The following is a 19,645-nucleotide window of genomic DNA, read 5'->3' as shown; positions in this document are numbered from 1 at the left end:
GCAATTAATGATACCTTCAAAATGAGAATGAAGTAATCTTGCTTTTCAATAAATTTCTTCATCAAATGAGTAACACAATGCTGTTGATTGTCTCAAGGAATCCACAGAAAGACAACAGAATAAATATTCTATTTTTATCTCCAGTTTCTTTAAATAGAACTTCCTAACAATGTTTAATAGAGATGGTTAAAAGAGATATCTGCCATTTTATTCTTTTTTAATGAGAGTATTTAATCTATATATATTTTATTTAATTACTGATAGCATATAACTGCTCCATGACAAAACTAGATAGCATATTAAAAAGCAAAGACATCACTTTGATGACTTAGGCCCTTATAGTCAAAGTTATGGTTTCCCTGGTAGTCATTTATGGACAGGAGAGTTGGATCGTAAAGAAGGCTGGTGCTAAAGCTGAAGCTCCAGTCCTTTGGCCACCTGCTGCCTAGAACTGACTAATTCAAAAACACCCTGATGCTGGGAAAGGATGAGTGCAGGAAGAGAAGGGGGTGACAGAGGAAGAATGATTAAATGGCATCCCTGACTCAATAGACATGGGTCTGGGCAAACTCTGGGATACAGTGAAGTACAGGGAAGCCTGGCATCTGCAGTTCAAGGGTCTCAAAGAGCCAGACATGATTTAGCAACTGAGTAACAGCTGCTCCAGATATTTGTGCTTCTTTCTGAGGTGTTTTACCATTTTTAAATGGTCAAAGAACTTGAGTAGATATTTCTCTAAAGAAGATATAAGATGCCAGCAAATATATGAAAAGATTTTTATAAATTAAAATCAAAACAACAGTAATCACAATAAGTTTAGGATAATTAATATACACCTTAAATGATTACTATTTTGTTTTAAATTTAGCAGATGTTGACAATATTTTGGCAATGTTTTGAAACATGGCATTATTATACATTGATAGAGAGTATGTAAAAATCACACAGGCACTGTGGAAAAAACTTTAGTAATTACTCAATTTAAAGGTAGTTACCTATGACTCAGAAATATAACTCCTAAGCATATAATCAGACAACTTAACATAGCTGCAGCAAAAATTTTATGTAGAAATGTTCATAGTATCATTGTTAATCAAAAAGTGGAAAGAAGTCAAATGCTGTTGAGTATCAGTTGTTTAATAGATAAACAATAATAAGTATATCCATTTCAGGAATTATTATTCATCCATAAATGGATGAAGTTCTGATACATATTCTTGCATAAATAAAATTTGAAAAAAGCATGCTAAAAAAAAAAAAAACCCAGACACTAAAGGCTACAAGTTACATGCTTTCAATTACATCAAATCTCCAGAAGAGGGAATCCATTGAACAACAACAACAAAAATAGTCCTTGGTAAGAAGAGAAGTGACAAATTAATAAGCAGTTACTGATTAATGCTACAGATGTTTATTTTGAGGTAATGGAAGTGTTTTGAAACAGTATTGTGCTGATGGTTGCGCAGCACTTTGAATGTACCAAAAGATACTCAGCTGTGCATTTTTGAGTGCTATTTTATGTGGTATGTGAATTTCACTTCAATAAAAAAATGATAAAATGCAAAAAAAGACTATTCTATCTGTGTTTCTATGTATATTTATATATATGTCTATATAAATGGAAAATGGTTAAAATAATTTACTTATCATATAACATCAATTTAAAATGGTACAATTTATTTTTTAGTAGGTATTACCAGAACTTTTGTCAATACAGAAGCCCATGTATATACATCTCTCTCTCACCAAGTCATGTCTGACTCTTGCGACCTCATGGATAGTAGCCTGCCAGGCTCCTCTATCCATGGGATTCTCTGGGAAAGAATACTGCAGTGGGTTGCCATTTCTTTTTCCAATATATACATATACATATAGCAAATATATGGGCTTCACCGGTAGCTCACATGGTAAGAATCTACCTACAATGTAGGAGATCCGAGTTCAGTCACTGTGTCAGGAATATCCCCTGGAGGAAGCCATGGCAACCCATTCCAGTATTCTTGCCTGGAGAATTCCATGGACAGAGGACCCTGGAAGGCTACAGTCTGTGGGGTCACAAAGAGTCAGACATGACTGACTAACACACACATAGAAAATATATATTCAAAAAGTGCCAACAATTAATTCTACATTATAAAATTTAAAGTATCTGATTTATCTACTTCTAAAATGATTTTTCCAAATAGTAAAAAATACAAGTGTTGCTTTCAATATCTAATTAATGAATATGTAACTAGAATCATTTGTGTTTTATTATTTTTTATGTTATCATCAACATCATTATTATCTCAAAACTTAGGCATCAAAATATTACTAACATAATAAGCCAAAAGCAGAGACATTACTTTGCCAACAAAGGTCCGTCTAGTCAAGGCTATGGTTTTTCCATTGGTCATCTATGGATGTGAGAGTTGGACTGTGAAGAAAGCTGAGCAGCCGAAGAATTGATGCTTTTGAACTGTGATGTTGGAGAAAACTCTTGAGAGTCTCTTGGACTGCAAGGAGATCCAACCAGTCCATTCTGAAGGAGATCAGCCCTGGGATTTCTTTGGAAGCAATGATGCTAACGCTGAAACTCCAGTACTTCTTTGGCCACCTCATGTGAAGAGTTGACTCATTGGGAAAGACTCTGATGCTGGAAGGGATTGGGGGCAGGAGGAGAAGGGGAAGATCGAGGATGAGATAGCTGGATGGCATCACCGACTTGATGGACGTGAGTCTGAGTGATCTCCCGGAGTTGGTGATGGACGGGAAGGCCTGGCGTGCTGCGATTCATGGGGTCGCAAAGAGTTGGACATGGCTGAGAAACTGAACTGAACTGATTGATGCTGTTTTACATTTCCATAATACTCATGATCATCCTCACATGAAAGAAAAAAAGAAGTGAATGAATAAAAAGAAATAGGGACTTGTGTGTGATTAAAACTTCTGAACATCCTTACAAGGGAAGGAAGAGAATTATTTAATAAACATTAAAATCTCTAATATTCATCAAAATTAGATTATGTTGATTCTTGCTGCTGCTGCTGCTGCTAAGTCGCTTCAGTCGTGTCCGACTCTTTGTGACCCCTTAGACAGCAGCCCACGAGGCTCCGCCATCCCTGGGATTCTCCAGGCAAGAACACTGGAGTGGGTTGCCATTTCCTTCTCCAATGCATGAAAGTGAAAAGTGAAAGTGAAGTCGTTCAGTCGTGTCCAACTCTTAGCGACCCCATGGACTGCAGCCTACCAGGCTCCTCCGTCCATGGGATTTTCCAGGCAAGAGTACTGGAGTGGGGTGCCATTGCCTTCTCCGTGTTGATTCTTACTCCTCCGTATATATTCCTCATGTGCAAGCACACAGATTAGATACATATAGATTAATTTATTCTCCATGTGTTATCTTCTAGGCAGTGAGAATAAAAACTTCCACTGCTCCTTCTCCAATAGGGGTTAGCTTAATTCCCAAATCAGTACCTGTATCTGAAGTGTTTTGCAATATTCCCTAGGATACATAACACATTTTAAAAATATTCAGTCCTATAGTGTAAATGTCAAAAGATTTAGTAGTTGGGGACTTTGAATGTACATATATTGTGTATTCTTGATTTTTTTAAACCAATATCCTGAACACCTGGAGCAGATTGCATTCAACTCACTGTTTGGCTTTCCAGAAACTAAGGTATGCTGGGAGGGATTGGGGGCAAGAGGAAAAGGGGACGACCGAGGATGAGATTGCTGGATGGCATCACTGACTCGATGGACGTGAGTCTGAGTGAACTCTGGGAGTTGGTGATGGACAGGGAGGCCTAGCGTGCTGCGATTCATGGGGTCGCAAGGAGTCGGACACGACTGAGCGACTGAACTGAACTGAAGGTATCAAAGGACATACAAAGATGGGAGTAGAGGCAGAATATTTTTTAATTCCCTATTGGAGAAGGAAATGGCAACCCACTCCAGTGTTCTTGCCTGGAGAATCCCAGGGATGGTGGAGCCTGGTGGGCTGCTGTCTATGGGGTCGCACAGAGTTGGACACGACTGAAGTGACTTAGCAGCAGCAACAGCAGCAGCAGGCAGTAAAAAATGTGAAGAGTTTTTGGATTTATAATAACTGTTTATTATATTCACACAACTTCAGGTATGATTCCATCTACCAATTGGAAGGCTGAAATGTTAAGAAAGACTGGATTTTGATGGGAAAATATTTACTTCTCCTGTTCTCAGATTACAATACAGTACATTTTTCCATGTTTATTATGAATATCTAGTTAGTTTTCACTTTCACTTTTCACTTTCATGCATTGGAGAAGGAAATGGCAACCCACTCCAGTAGTCTTGCCTGGAAAATCCCATGGACAGAGAAGCCTGGTAGGTTATAGTCCATGGGGTCGCAAAGAGTTGGACACGACTGAGCAACTTATGACTATGTAATTACGGTCAGTACTACAATATGTGGTTTAAGCTTGGCTTGTTAACTGAGAGTATTGCAAATGTATTGCAAATGGATGTAGATTTCGCATGTAACAAGAAAACCAGCTCTAATAATTGACACTAGAATTTTTAAAAGGAAACAAGAAGGACATAAATAGGATATTTATCTCAGGTTTAGAAACTATATCCTTAGTAATAGAGCACAAATGACCTCAGAGATATGTGTGCTATTCTCAGTGATTTATTTTTTTTTTTAGTCAGTGCTTTTTCTGGGCTTCCCTGGTGGCCCAGACAGTAAAGAATCCACCTGAAATACAGGAGACCAGGGTTCAATCCCTGGGTTCAGAAGATCCCCTGGAGAAGGGAATAGCTACCAACTCCAGTATTCTTGTCTGGAGAATTCCACAGATAGAGAAGGCTGGCTTTCACTACCTGTATTTCATGGACACAAAGAGATAAGAGTTGACAGTTCAAATGTATTGAGAGGAAGAAACAAGTAAGATCCTGGTTTTTCAACAGCTTTGAAAATCTGTCAGTTCAGTTCAGTTCAGTTCAATTCAGTCGCGCAGTCCTGTCCAACTCTGCGACCCGATGAACTGCAGCATGACAGGCTTCCTTGTCCATCACCAACTCCCGGAGTTCACTCAAACTCACATCCATCGAGTAGGTGATGCCATCCAGCCGTCTCATCCTCTGTCATCCCCTTCTCTTCCTACCCACAATCCCTCCCAGCATCAGAGTCTTTTCCAATGAGTCAACTCTTCGCATCAGGTGGCCAAAGTACTGGAGTTTCAGCTTTAGCATACACTTCAAATTCTTTCTTATCCAACAGTAATCATTATATATGTGTGCAAATATACCTACACACATATGTTAATTGCTACAGTTTTGTCTCTTATTGAAAAATGTAAAAGAAATGTGAAAAGTATAATGGCATACAAACATTAGAAAAATATTTACAAGCCTGACAAGAAACCTGATGACAGTTTTGGTGTGTAAGAAACACATTCTTAGTATATTGTAAACTCATATTATTTGTCAAAAACACAAATTGCAAGGCTTCTGTTAGCCCTGCCATTGTTAGCTTGAGTCCACACCAGTGTTATTAAACAGGAATTTGAGGATTAGTTAATAAATTTTGGCTGCTTTAAGTGAATTCCCCAATTCTGAAATTTCTTCCACATACTAATAAACTAGATAATTTCAATATATTTTATTATTTTGCTTGTGGACAATCATATGAACATGGAAATGAAACAATGTGATATACTGAGGATTAACTGCTGTGTGTAAACATGTCATCTTTTGCTTTACCAAAGTGATCTTCACCCTCCATTTACTTGTTTGGGTGTCTATTTTGTTTGTCTGTTAATTTCCTCCCTTTTGGGGGGAGTATGTGTTTGGTGTGTTAGTATAATTTTTGTTTCCAAAAAACTTTGTGCATTTTTAGTTTACACTCTTTTTGTCATTTATATATATACTTATTTTCAGATATGTATTTTATTGAGTAAGCATTTGTAAATAATCAATGTGAAATAAGGCCAGCTAGAAGTATTGTTTTACTGATTGCAATTTATTTCCAAACCTAAACAATTTGTTTTGATTGCTGTCGCATATTTTCCTTGCATTTTGGAAATTGTTTTTATTATATATGCTTTATATTAGGGAATTGCTTTGAGAATTTAAATTTTTCTGTTGATTTGAAAGAGATATTATAGTTCTATTTTTCCTGATGGTTCCTTTCATACTTTTGAAAAGGCAGCAATTAAAATACAGAATAATAATTCTTAAAGTCATAAAATGTGAATACTTTATTTAGTAACCTGTTCATTAACTCTAAAAAATTTATTAATATAAAATATATGCATTATGTCTTACTAAACAATGCAAATATAAAAAATATTATGCAAAAATAATCATTTTTTTTTGTAAAATTCTGGTGGATTGAAGTTATCAATGTGTTTCATAATATCATGATGTTAAAATAGAAAGAGATGTTGATCCATTGGCAATCATGTTCCTTACCTACAAAGCCTTCCTCTTTTGTGTGTTTGTGTGTTTAGTCACTCAGTCATGTCTGACTTCTTGTGACCCCATAGACTGTAGCCTGCCAGGCTCATCTGTCCATGGAATTTTCCAGGCAAGAATACTAGAGTGGGTTTTCATTTATTGTTCAGGGGTTCTTCCTGACCTAGAGATCAACCCATGTCCCTGACATCTCCTACACTGGCAGGCAGACAAAGATTCAAAGGATGGTTCCTTGTCCTCTCTCAGAAAAAGTTGATATTGCTAAAGCAGGTGATGCTTGAAGCTGGAGTGGAGGTGGGAGGGTACAAAATAGAATAGAAAATTGAAGAACCACAAAGCTAAAACTATAGGAGATTTTGAATAAGAAATATCAAACAGCAACAGAAAAAAATTTAAAAAAGAAAGAAAGAAGAAAAAAAGAAAAAGAAACTGATTTAACAGAATTTTAACCATGATTCAGTTGTAAGATCATTGGTCTTTTGTTATTTGCTCTTTCGCTATTTGAAAAACCCCCTAATTGCCTGCAAAGTTTTGCTTGATTTCATTTCTACCTGCTCCTTTATGAGTCCAAGAATTTGTTACAGCACAAGACAGGTCTTTGAAGAGGCTCTTATTAAGTAGTTCATATTATGTTGGATACTTACTTCCGAAGAAGTTGTTTCTTGCAGTATCTAAACTGTCCTCTTTCATTGTGAATACATAAAGATAAAACAGGATGTAGGTTAAAAAAAATAATAAGTAACAACTTTTATAACTCTGACTCATACAGTATTTTAAACACTTAAATACCCTCTTGGCCTTCCTTGGTGTTTCAATGGGCAAGAATCCTCCTGCCAATGCAGGAGACATGGGTTCAATCCCTGGGTGGGGAAGATCCCCTAGTGAAGGAAACAGCAACCCAGTCTAGCTTTCTTGCCTGTGAAATCCCATGCACAGAGGAGCGTAGTCAGCCACAGTTTGCTTGCAGTGGGTATTAAGTCACTTCAGTCCTGTCCAACTTTTTGACCCTATGGACCATAGCTCACGAGGCTCCTCTGTTCATGAGATTCTCCAGGCTAGAATACTGGAGTGGGTTGTCATCTCCTTTTCCAAGGGATTTTCTTGACCCAGGGATGGAACTGTGTCTCTTGTGCCTCATGCATTGGCAGCTGGGTTTTTTTTTTTTACCAATAATGCCACCTGGGAAGCTCAAGGCATCCCTGTCTCAGTTCAGTTCAGTTGCTCAGTCATGTACGACTCTGCGAGCCCATGAACCACAGCACACCAGGCCTCCCTGCCCATTACCAACTCCTTCAGTTCACCCAAACCCATGTCCATTGAGTCGGTGATGCCATCCAACTATCTCATCCTCTGTCGTCCGCTTCTCCTCCTGCCCTCAATCTTTCCCAGCATCACAGTCTTTTCAAATGAGTCAACTCTTTGTATCAGGTGGCCAAAGTATTGGAGTTTCAGCTTAAGCATCAGACATGACTGAGTGACTAACACTAACTAATACAATGGAACAATAAAGTTCTTGGTGAAAATGAAAAAAAAAAGTGTACTTTATTTTTAATTAAAAAGTCAAAAGAACAAAGCTTTTTGTCCAGCCCAGTGCATATATTTGCATAAGTATATATGTAAATATATTTGTATATATGCGGAAGATGGTTGAAATCATTTGAACTACTTATCATATAACATCAATTTAAAATGGTAGAATTTATGTTACAGTATGGTATTATATAAGCTTTCTGTTAAAAATATATATAGCAAATGTATTTAAAGACATTTATCAGCAGTTACCTCTACATTGTAGAATTTAAAGGGTTTGATATATCTAGTTCCAAAATTATGTTTTCCAGTTAATAAAAACACAGGCATTAATTCCAATATCTAATTAATAGATACAAAACTAGAGTCAATTGTGTTTTATTATTTTTTAAATTATCATCACCAATATTACTGTCTTTTTTAAAAAAGTAATTTATTATTTTAATTGGAGGATAACTACTTTACAATATTGTGGTTTTTGCCACATATTGACATGAATCAACCATGGGTACAAATGTGTCCCCCCATCCTGAACCTCCCTCCCACCTCACTCCTCACCCCATTCCTCTAGGTTGTCCCAGTGCACTGGCTTTAAGTGCCCTGCTTCATGCATCAAATTTGCACTGGCCATCTATTTTATATATGGCAATATATGCTCAACATTATTACCTTAACACTTGCCCATCAAAATATTCCTAGAATAAGCCTGATCTGTTAGTGAAGTTTTATAATGTTATAATGTTCATCATCATCCTCACTTGAAAAAATAAATGAATAAAAGAACATAGGAACGTGTGTATGATTAAAACTATCTGAACATCCTTACAAAGAAAGAAGCAGAACATTTTAATAAACATTAATATGTCTAATATTTATTAAAATAGGATTGTGTTCATTCTCTCTTCCCCATATATATTGCTTTAATGCAAGCACACAGACTAGATTCATGGAGATAATTTTTTTTTTATTCATGAAGTATTTTTAAGCCATGAAAATGAAAGCTTCCACTCTTCCTTTTCTAAGAGGAGTTAGCTTAATTCCCATACCAGCACATATATCTAGAATGTTTTGCAATATTCCTTTGAATAAAAAATATTCAGTTCAATTGTACAAATATCAAGCGATTTAGTATTTGAGGACTTTGAATGTATATATATTGTAGATTCATGATTTTTCTTTTTTTATTTTTTATTTTGTGTGTGTGTGTTAATTTTTATTTTTATTTTATTTTACTTTATAATATGTATTGGTATTGGTTTTGCCATACATTGACATGATTTTGACCAATATCCAAACATCTGGACCAGATTGCATCAAACCCACTGTTCTGCTATCCAGAAATAAAGGTATAAAGGAAATACAAAACAGGAACTCAAGGCAGGATATTTTTTTAATTCCATAGGCAGCAAAAATGTGGAGAGTTTTTGGATGTATACTAATTTATGCTTATATTTAAACAACTTTGTGTTCCATTACATATACCCAGTTGAAGGCAAAAGTGTTACAAAACCTAGGTTTTCATGAAAAAATAGTTATTTCTCCAATTCTCAAATTGCAATACAGCGTAACTTTCCATGTTTACTTTGAATATCTAGCTATTTTTCTAAGCAAATAGTTATCTTTAAATCTGTTGTACTAAATATCAAGAAAGAATCACCCCCATGGGGTGAAGAATGTGGAAATAGCGAGAATGACTCTTGACCATGGTCACAGCACTTTTGCCATTCACCTGTCTTCCCATTGCTCTCACAATAAGAATTTAACTTACATGCTTTATTTCCAGAGACACTTATTTGTGACTGCATTTTATTCATCTTATATAGGAAAAACTTCTTGGAGAGACAAGCCATCATTTTAGGAAAAGAACATGTAATGTAAAATAGAGGGCTGGTTAGTAAGAAGGCAAACATTTTCTATGGAGTTTAGAAATGGGAATAAGCAACAGGTGGTATAATTATACATATAAATAAGCGACCATAATCTTGTGTCAACGTAACTACTTCAATACATTTGTCTCCCACAAGATAACATGAGTCCATTTTCCCTACAGAAAAATTTAGGTAAAATACATTGAAATCATTTTAAATTTGTTTTGCAAAGTCTAATGTAATTATGGTAAATAGTACAAGATTTGGTATAAGCTTTGGAGTTCCCTGGTGGCTCAGACGGTAAAGCGTCTGTCTACAATGCGGGAGAAGGAAATGGCAATCCACTCCAGTACTATTGCCTGGAAAACCCCACGGACAGAGGAGCCTGGTAGGCTACAGTCCATGGGGTTGCAAAGAGTCGGACAAGACTGAGCGACTTCACTTTCACTTTTCCTTGATCACTTAACAGAGCTTTGCAAATGAATTACTAATGATATCTGAACTTCTCATGTAACAATAAAACCAAGTTTAATAATCAAAACTGAACTATTAAAAGGAAACATGAAAGACATAAATAGGATATTTTATCATATTTAAGAATTGTATCTTTAGGAATAGAACACAAGTAACATGCCTGGAGAATCTCATGGGCAGAGGAGCTTGGTGGGCTATAGTCCAGAGGGTCGCAAAGAGTCAGACATGACTGAAGCAACTTAGTACACACACAAGCGTGCTTTTCCTAAATTCCCTTCTTTTTTCTTTTGCATGGACACAGAGATAAGAGTTGACTGTTCAATTGTATTGAGAAGAAATTTATATGGATGCTATTTTTTTCAGCAACTTTGAAAATTTTCATACACTTACCAAATATTTATAAATAATGCATTTTAAAAATCTATCAATTCTACAATAATCAGTTATAATGTGTGCAAATATATAAATGTGCATACATATGAATTGTTGTAATTTCCTTATTAAAACTTTAGTTTAAAATATAATGGGATACAGTTATTAGAAACAAATTTACATGCTTCATAAGAAAGAAACTTGATGACAATTTTCATATGTAAGGAAACACATTCTTATATTGTAAACTCGTATCATTCTTTGTCAATAATTAATATTACAAGGCTTTGTTCATCTTGAAATTTTTAGTGTAAGTCCTCACCAGAGTTGCTAAACAGGAAACTGAGGACCAAATAAGTTGCGATTGCTTTAAGTGAATTCCCACTTTAAAATTTTCTACTATGGACTATTAAAGTGAACCATTTCAACCTGTTATAGTATTTGGGTTGTGAAAAATTATATGAAACAGGGAAATGAAACAGTTTGGTGCACGGAGGTTTAACTGATGAATGTAAAACATGTCATTAATTGTTCCATAGGGGAAACAATATATATGGGCTATAAACAGTATATGGGCTACCCTGGTGGTTCAGATGATAAAGAATTTGTCTGCAATGCAAGAGACCTGGGTTTGATCCCTGGGTCAGGAAGATCCTCTGGAGAAGGAAATGGCTAACTTTATTGAATAAACATTTGCATATTATCAAGTAAAATAGGCTCAATTTGTAGTATCATTTAAATGATTGTTTTATTTCCAAATCTAATATATTTGTTTGATTGCTGCCTTAGTTCTTTCCCTATTTTTTGTAAAGTCTTCCTTGAAATTGTTATAATATAGCCTCTGTTTCTTTTTTATGTTTTGGGGGCTTTTTTGGCCCTGAGGAACGTGGGATCTCAGCTCCCTACATCCCATGCAATGGAAGGTGAAGTCTCAACGACTGGATCACCAGGGAAATAAATCCCTTTCCTGCCTTTCTGAAATTTACTTTGTTTTGTCTATTTCTTGATAAAGGTTTTTGGGTTTTGTTTTTTTTTTTTAGGAATTTATGTTTTCTGTTGATTTATGAAGAAGAAATGATAGTTCTGTTTCATCTGGTGGCTCCTTTTATATTTTCAAAAATTAAATTTAAAATATAGTATAATGATTCTTCAGTTCAGTTCAATGGCTGAGTCATGTCCAACTCTTTGCGACCCCATGAATCAGAGCACCCCAGGCCTCCCCATCCATCACAAATTCCAGAGTTCACTCAGACTCATGTCCATCGAGTTGGTGATGCCATCCAGCCATCTCATCCTCTGTCATCCCCTTCTCCTCCTGCCCCCAATCCCTCCCAGCATCAGGCTCTTTCCCAATGAGTCGACTCTTCGCATGAGGTGGCCAAAGTATTGGAGTTTCAGCTTTAGCATCATTCCTTCCAAAGAACACCCAGGACTGGTCTCCTTTAGGATGGACTTGTTAGACCTCTTTGCGGTCCAGGGGACTCTCAAGAGTCTTCTCCAACATCACAGTTCAAAAGCATCAATTCTTCGGTGCTCAGCCTTCTTCACGGTCCAACTCTCACATCCATACATGACCACTGGAAAAACCATAGCCTTGACTAGACGGATCTTTGTTGGCAAAGTAATGTCTCTGCTTTTGAATATGCTATCTAAGTTGGTCATAAGTTTTCTTCCAAGGAGTAAGCGTCTTTTAATTTCATGGCTGCAATAACCATCTGCAGTGATTTTGGAGCCCCCCCAAAATAAAGTCTGACACTGTTTCCACTGTTTCCCCATCCATTTCCCATGAAGTGATGGGACCAGATGCCATGATCTTAGTTTTCTGAATGTTGAGCTTTAAGCCAACTTTTTCACTCTCCTCTTTCACTTTCATCAAGAGGCTTTTAGTTCCTCTTCACTTTCTGTCATAAGGGTGGTGTCATCTGCATATCTGAGGTTCTTGATATTTTTCCTGGCAATCTTGATTCCAGCTTGTGCTTCTTCCAGTCCAGCGTTTCTCATGATGTATTCTGCATAGAAGTTAAATAAACAGGGTGACAATATACAGCTTTGACATACTCCTTTTCCTATTTGGAACCAGTCTGTTCCATGTCCAGTTCTAACTGTTGCTTCCTGACTTTAACGAGTTATGGCACCTTTGTGGATACATTGGAGCCCTTGTATATTGATGGTGGGAATATCAGGTCACATCATAAATGAGGAAAATAGCTTGAGAACTAATCAAAAAGTTGAGCACAATTCCAAACTTATTCAGAAATTCAATTCTTAGATGTATACTTAAGATATTCAAAACAGAAGTTAAAGCAAAAATATGTACAGTAATGTTCATAGCTACATTATCTACCAAAACAATAGGAAGAATCCAAATATCCATCACCTGCTGAATTTATGAGCATAACCATAAGAGATCATTATCATTCCTTACAAGGACAAAGTATGGGTACATGTTGTTGCATTGATGAAAGAATTCTGCTAAGTGAAAAAAAATACGGAAAATGCTACAAGATGTATAACTTCATTATATCAGTGTCCAGAATAGGTATATCTATTGAATCAGAAAGTAAATTGATTGTTTCCAGGGGCTGGGGGCATTGTTTAATTTAGAGTGACTGAGGAATAGTTATGGATTTCTTTTTGAGGAATTGCAACTGTTCTGGGATTACACAGTGCTTAAGTTTGCACAGCTCTGTCAATATAGTGCTGTGCATTTTTAAATCATATAAATGGGTAGTTTGATTGTATGTAATTTTCACTTGCATAAGAAATAATAAAATGAAAAAAAGTACAAAATTTATTTTCAACATATGTATTTATTGCATTATTTCCTATAACTTAAGGAACATATGAACAGTGAACTTCCAGATGTTCAAGCTGGTTTTAGAAAAGGCAGACGAACCAGAGATCAAATTGCCAACATCCGCTGGATCATGGAAAAAGCAAGAGAGTTCCAGAAAAATATCTATTTCTGCTTTCTTGACTATGCCAAAGCCTTTGACTGTGTGGATCACAATAAACTGTGGAAAATTGTTCAAGAGATGGGAATACCAGACCACTTAACCTGCCTCTTGAGAAACCAATATGCAGGTCAGGAAGCAACAGTTAGAACTGGACATGGAACAACAGACTGGCTCCAAATAGGAAAAGGAGTATGTCAAAGCTGTATATTGTCACCCTGCTTATTTAACTTCTATGCGGAATACATCATGAGAAACGCTGGACTGGAAGAAGCACAAGCTGGAATCAAGATTGCCAGGAGAAATATCAAGAACCTCAGATATGCAGATGACACCACCCTTATGACAGAAAGTGAAGAGGAACTAAAAAGCCTCTTGATGAAAGTGAAAGAGGAGAGTGAAAAAGTTGGCTTAAAGCTCAACATTCAGAAAACTAAGATCATGGCATCTGGTCCCATCACTTCATGGGAAATGGATGGGGAAACAGCAGAAACAGTGTCAGACTTTATTTTGGGGGGGGCTCCAAAATCACTGCGGATGGTGATTACAGTCATGAAATTAAAAGACACTTACTCCTTGGAAGAAAACTTATGACCAACTTAGATAGCATATTCAAAAGCAGAGACATTACTTTGCCAACAAAGATCCGTCTAGTCAAGGCTATGGTTTTTCCAGTGGTCATGTATGGATGTGAGAGTTGGACTGTGAAGAAGGCTGAGTGCTGAAGAATTAATGCTTTTGAACTGTGATGTTGGAGAAGACTCTTGAGATTCCCTTGGACTGTAAGGAGATCCAACCAGTCCATCCTAAAGGAGACCAGTCCTGAGTGTTCTTTGGAAGGAATGATGCTAAAGCTGAAACTCCAATACTTTGGCCACCTCATGCGAAGAGTTGACTCATTGGAAAAGACTCTGATGCTGGGAGGGATTGAGGGCAGGAGGAGAAGGGGACAACAGTGGATGAGATGGCTAGATGGCATCACCAACTCGATGGACATGAGTTTGAGTGAACTCCAGGAGTTGATGATGGACGGGGAGGCCTGGCATGCTGAGATTCATGGGGTCAAGGAGTCAGACACGACTGAACGAGTAAACTGAACTGAAAGGAACATATATGTCCAAAAATAGAAAAATGTTAAATATGTTGAAGCAAGATCACACTTTTATTTAATTATAATACTGATGAGTAATCCTGTTTTAAATTTGCTTATTGTATAAAGTCAATTGCAAATGCAATAATTATTTGTTAATATGATATTTTTCAAGCATTATTCTCAAAATCATATGTAGAAAATATATACTAAAAAATTTATCAGCACATGCCCTCCACTGTTCATGGTACCACTCTTTACAATAGCCAAGACATGGAAGCAACACAAGCCTCCATCAACAGATGACTGGATAAAGAAGATGTGGTATGTGTGCATGCATGCTCCGTCATTTCCGACTCCTTCTGATTCCATGGACTGTAGCCTGTCAGGCTCCTCTGTCCGTGGAATTTTCCAGGCAAGAAAAGTGGAGATCGTTGCATTTCTTCCTTCAGGAGATCTTCCCGACCCAGGGATCGAACTCACGTCTCCTGCACTGGCACAGGGATTCTTTGCATTATAGAATTTAAGGTTTTGATTTATCTAATTTTGAAACCTTTTTTATTCTTTTAATTCATAAACATTTAGACCCACTACTTTTATTGTCTAATTAAAGAATATAAAATTAGAATCCATTGTGCTTTATTATTGTTTTTGACATTAACACCATCATCATGTTATCTCAAACTTGGGCATCTAAATTTTCCTAACTTAACATCTAAGTAGAGTAAGCCTGAAATGTTGATGAAGCTCTAAAGTGTCATAATATTTATTATTATCCTCACTTGAAAGTAAAATAGATATACAAAGGAACACATAAACAAATGTACATGTTACTGAAACTTTCCAAAACATAGTAGATGTTTTCAACTTGTGTGCTAGAGATGTGACACAAAAAGAAGTAAAAACTACATATTAAAATTTCTAATGCTCATTAAATTGCGATCATTTTCATTTCTGTATTTATATATCTCAGACAAAAGCATGCAAATATAGATACATGCAGAAGAAAAATGCTCTTACTTGTGTGTCACTTTATAGTAAGAATGGAAAATTTCCACACTTTTCCTTCTCTAATTAAAATGAGCTTAATTCCCATACCAGTAGTTACATCCCGAGTGTTTTGCACTCATCCTCTGGGATATATAGCACTCACCCTAATCTCTAAATATTCAATCCAATAGTACAAATATCAAGGGATTTAAAAGTTGAGGACAGTAATATACAGATATTATGGAAGAGTGCTTTTTTTTTTTCACTGATGTCCTGAACACCTGGACCCAATTGCATTCAGCTATTTGCTATCCAGAAACTAAGGTATTAAGGACATATGAACGTGAGATTAAGAGTATGGTATTTGCTGTGGTTGGTTGTGCTAGGATAAAGCAGAGAGAGACTTTGAGTGTACATGAATTCATTATTCTATCCTCAGAAACCCTGGCTTGATTCCACCCCACAATTAAAGGCAGAAGTGCTGTAAAAGACTAAATTTTCTGAAAACGTTTTTGCCCATTTCTCAGCCTGCAACACAGTGTGACTTCCAATAATGATTATGTAGTGATTTTTCGTAATTTTCTTTGTAGAGATTCTGCACAGGTTTGTTACATTTATTCTTTTGTATCTTTTTATATCCTTGATGCTACTGTGCATGGTATTTGAATTTTTCTTCAATTTCTAATCAGATAGAAATGCAATGGATTAAAAACATTTTTAACCTAGTTAAAAAAAAAGGCAAATAAGATCCTTTGGTTCTTTCATGGTGGATGTCAGGTATGAATCAACGCCTATAATTAGAAGAAGTGGGGGAAATACAAGAAAATAGTTCTTCATGATCACAGTGGTTGCTTTTCACCTTCCTTCCCACTGTTCTCAGGATGAGAATCTAATATACTTGCTTCATTTCTAGAGGCGTTTACTTGTGACATTTTAGATAAGAAAATCTATTTGGAGAAACAAACCATCATATTAGGGAAAGAAATGAGGTGTAAAATTGAGAACCGACTAGTGAGCAAGAAGCATTTTTTATAGTTTAGAAATGGGAATAGGCAACATGTAGTATGATAACTGTACTTATAAATAAGTGACCATGTTCTTGTGTTAATATAAGTCTCCCACAGAATAATATGAGCCCAGTTTCCACAAAACTAAAACTCTAATGTTTTGAAATCATTTAAAATTCATTTTTTTAAAAGTGTAATGTAATTATGGTCAGTACTACAATATTCGGTATAAGCTTGAATCATTAACTGAGAATCTGATTCCTCAGCCGTAAAGAATCTGCCTTCCCAATGACGACCCTGTATGCAAGACAGGAAAAGACACAGATGTGTATAACGGACTTTTGGACTCAGAGCGAGAGGGAGAGGGTGGGATGATTTGGGAGAATGGCATTCTAACATGTATACTATCATGTAAGAATTGAATCGCCAGTCTATGTCTGACGCAGGATACAGCATGCTTGGGGCTGGTGCATGGGGATGACCCAGAGAGATATTATGGGGAGGGAGGTGGGAGGGGGGTTCATGTTTGGGAACGCATGTAAGAATTAAAGATTTTAAAATTAAAAAAAAAGAATAAGTTCAGAATAAAAAAATAAAATAAAATAAAATAAAATAAAAATGTAGCCCTCTTTGTTCTCAGGGCTATGCTCCCTTACTGGCTTGCTTAAATCTCTCATAAGCATTCAATGCTAATAAATTCACTCTTCACCTGCTAAAAAAAAAAAAAAAAAAAAAAAGAATCTGCCTTCCAATGCAGGAAGTGTGGATTCGATCCCCTGGTTGGGATCAAAATTCGTCATTTGGAAATATTGGCTCACTGTACTATGCAGATCTTCCAAATGTTGACACACTTAATTTTTATAGCATTAATCTCACATCATATGGACTCTAGAAAATCCCTTTGTACATTAGTAAGAGAATGAAATGGAAAAAAGGTCAAAAATGCCTTAATATTTCTATGAAAATTGTTGTGACTTCACACATCTTTTCCCAAATGGTCTTAAGGTTCTCAGGGCTCCATGGACAATACCTCAATGCATGTTGCATTAGAAACTCCTGAGGTAGAAGGGGAGAAGCAAGGTAGATGATTGATTATCAGTGAACCAAGAAAATAAATTATTGAATTGGGAATGACAGTGGAGAGGTTATATCCAAGATGTTTTTACAAAATTGGCAGTTGTGAGCATTACTTACGTAGTTTCCATTGGCATTATAGATAAGTCATTTTATTTAATAGAGAAAAAGCCTCAATATCAGTAAAGGAAAAATAAATCCATATTCTGAAACAATATAGCTGTTTTGAGATGTATATTGCATGTTTTGTTTTTAAAAGCTAAGCTATAGATTGCATATTTATTTCTTCAGTAAATTGGTCTGCATGCTTTTTATAATATGATGTTTACTAAGTGCCATTTTTTAAAAATTCAGTGACTGCCATTTTGCCTGTATACTATCAGTGTAATTCATAAACTGAATTTTAACTTCAATGGCTGCCTAGCCTAGAAAATGTCCTGAAAAGCCATTTAATTTCTTATCCATAAGGACAATTACATAGAGAAGGAAATGGCAACCCACTCCAGTATGCTTGCCTGGGAAATCCCATGGACAGAAGAGTCTGGCAGGCTATAGTCCATGGGGTTGCAAGAGAGTTGGACATGACTTAACAACTGAACAACAAAGGAAGATATAATCACAAACAAGACACTTAACTCTCAAAAGGTTAAGACAGTATCCTACATGAATACATTAAGAGGAAAGTTGTAATGAACCAATATCAATGACTTGGTTCAAACTAACGATAGAGGAAAAAAACATGGGAGTCAATGGAATATAAATCCAGAATTATCTGTAACTTCTCCCACTGTAGTTGCAAAAAACATAGATCATAGAAAAGACACACTATCACACATGAGTTTCTTCTTTGTTGTTTTTCATGCATCTTTATTCCATCTCATTTCAACTGTCCTGAGTACTTGCGCTTTTCACACCCTGCAAGAGCTTTATGACATTGTCTCGAATCTGTTTTGTCTTTACCCCATAAACAATGGGGTTGAGAGTTGGGGGGAAGAAGAAGATAAGATTAGCCACAATGATGTGAAGAGAAGAGGGAATACTGTGTCCTCCAAAACGGTGAGTAAAGAAAGTGAAAAATGCTGGAACATAAGTGACAATAATGGCAGATATATGGGCAGTGCAGGTGCTGAAGGCTTTCTGCCGAGCATCTGCTGAGGAGAGACTGACCACCGCCCGAAGGATCATAGTGTACGATACAGATATACAGCAGATATCAAACACTCCAATCAGGAGGGCAACCACCAGACCATAGATGACATTGACCTTGATACTGGCGCAGGATAACTTCACCACTGACATGTGATCACAGTATGTATGGGAGATAATATTGCTTCGGCAGAAAGGCAAACGCTTAACCAAGAATGGAAAAGGAATCATCAGCAATGCACCCCTCAGGAAGGTGACAAGTCCAGCTTTGGCAATGATAGGGTTAGTGAGTATGGTAGCGTAGCGCAGTGGGTAGCAAATGGCCACATAGCGGTCCAGAGCCATGAGCATGAGCACTCCAGACTCCACACCTGTGAACCCATGGACAAAGAACATCTGGACTAAACAAGCACTGAAGTTAATTTCCTTGAGATTGAACCAGAAGATGCAGAGTGCATTGGGTAGAGTAGTGGTACAGGTAAAGAGATCAATGAGGGAGAGCATTGCCAGGAAAAAATACATTGGATGATGTAAGGACTCCTCATGATGCATGAGATACACAAGGCCAAGGTTTCCCACAAGGGAGATGATATACATTGTGCAGAATGGGAGGGAGATCCATACATGTACTCTTTCCAGACTAGGAATTCAATTAAGAATAAAATATTTGGGGGGCACACATGAATTGTTGGAAACCACCAT

General features: G+C 36.6%; 1 protein-coding gene across 1 annotated transcript; it reads right to left on the bottom strand.

Annotated features, from left to right (window-relative positions):
- Window positions 1–18,679: 18,679 nt before the first annotated feature.
- LOC101113314 (olfactory receptor 52N5) lies at window positions 18,680–19,645 on the bottom strand. The gene is given in 1 exon segment (XM_004016632.3): window positions 18,680–19,645. A coding segment is annotated over 1 exon segment (966 nt).

The sequence above is a fragment of the Ovis aries genome, chromosome 15 (genome assembly GCF_016772045.2).
Source record: "Ovis aries strain OAR_USU_Benz2616 breed Rambouillet chromosome 15, ARS-UI_Ramb_v3.0, whole genome shotgun sequence".
NCBI lineage: Eukaryota > Metazoa > Chordata > Mammalia > Artiodactyla > Bovidae > Ovis > Ovis aries.
The sequence above is the reverse complement of the archived record's forward strand: the minus strand, read 5'-3'. Positions and strand labels throughout refer to the sequence as shown.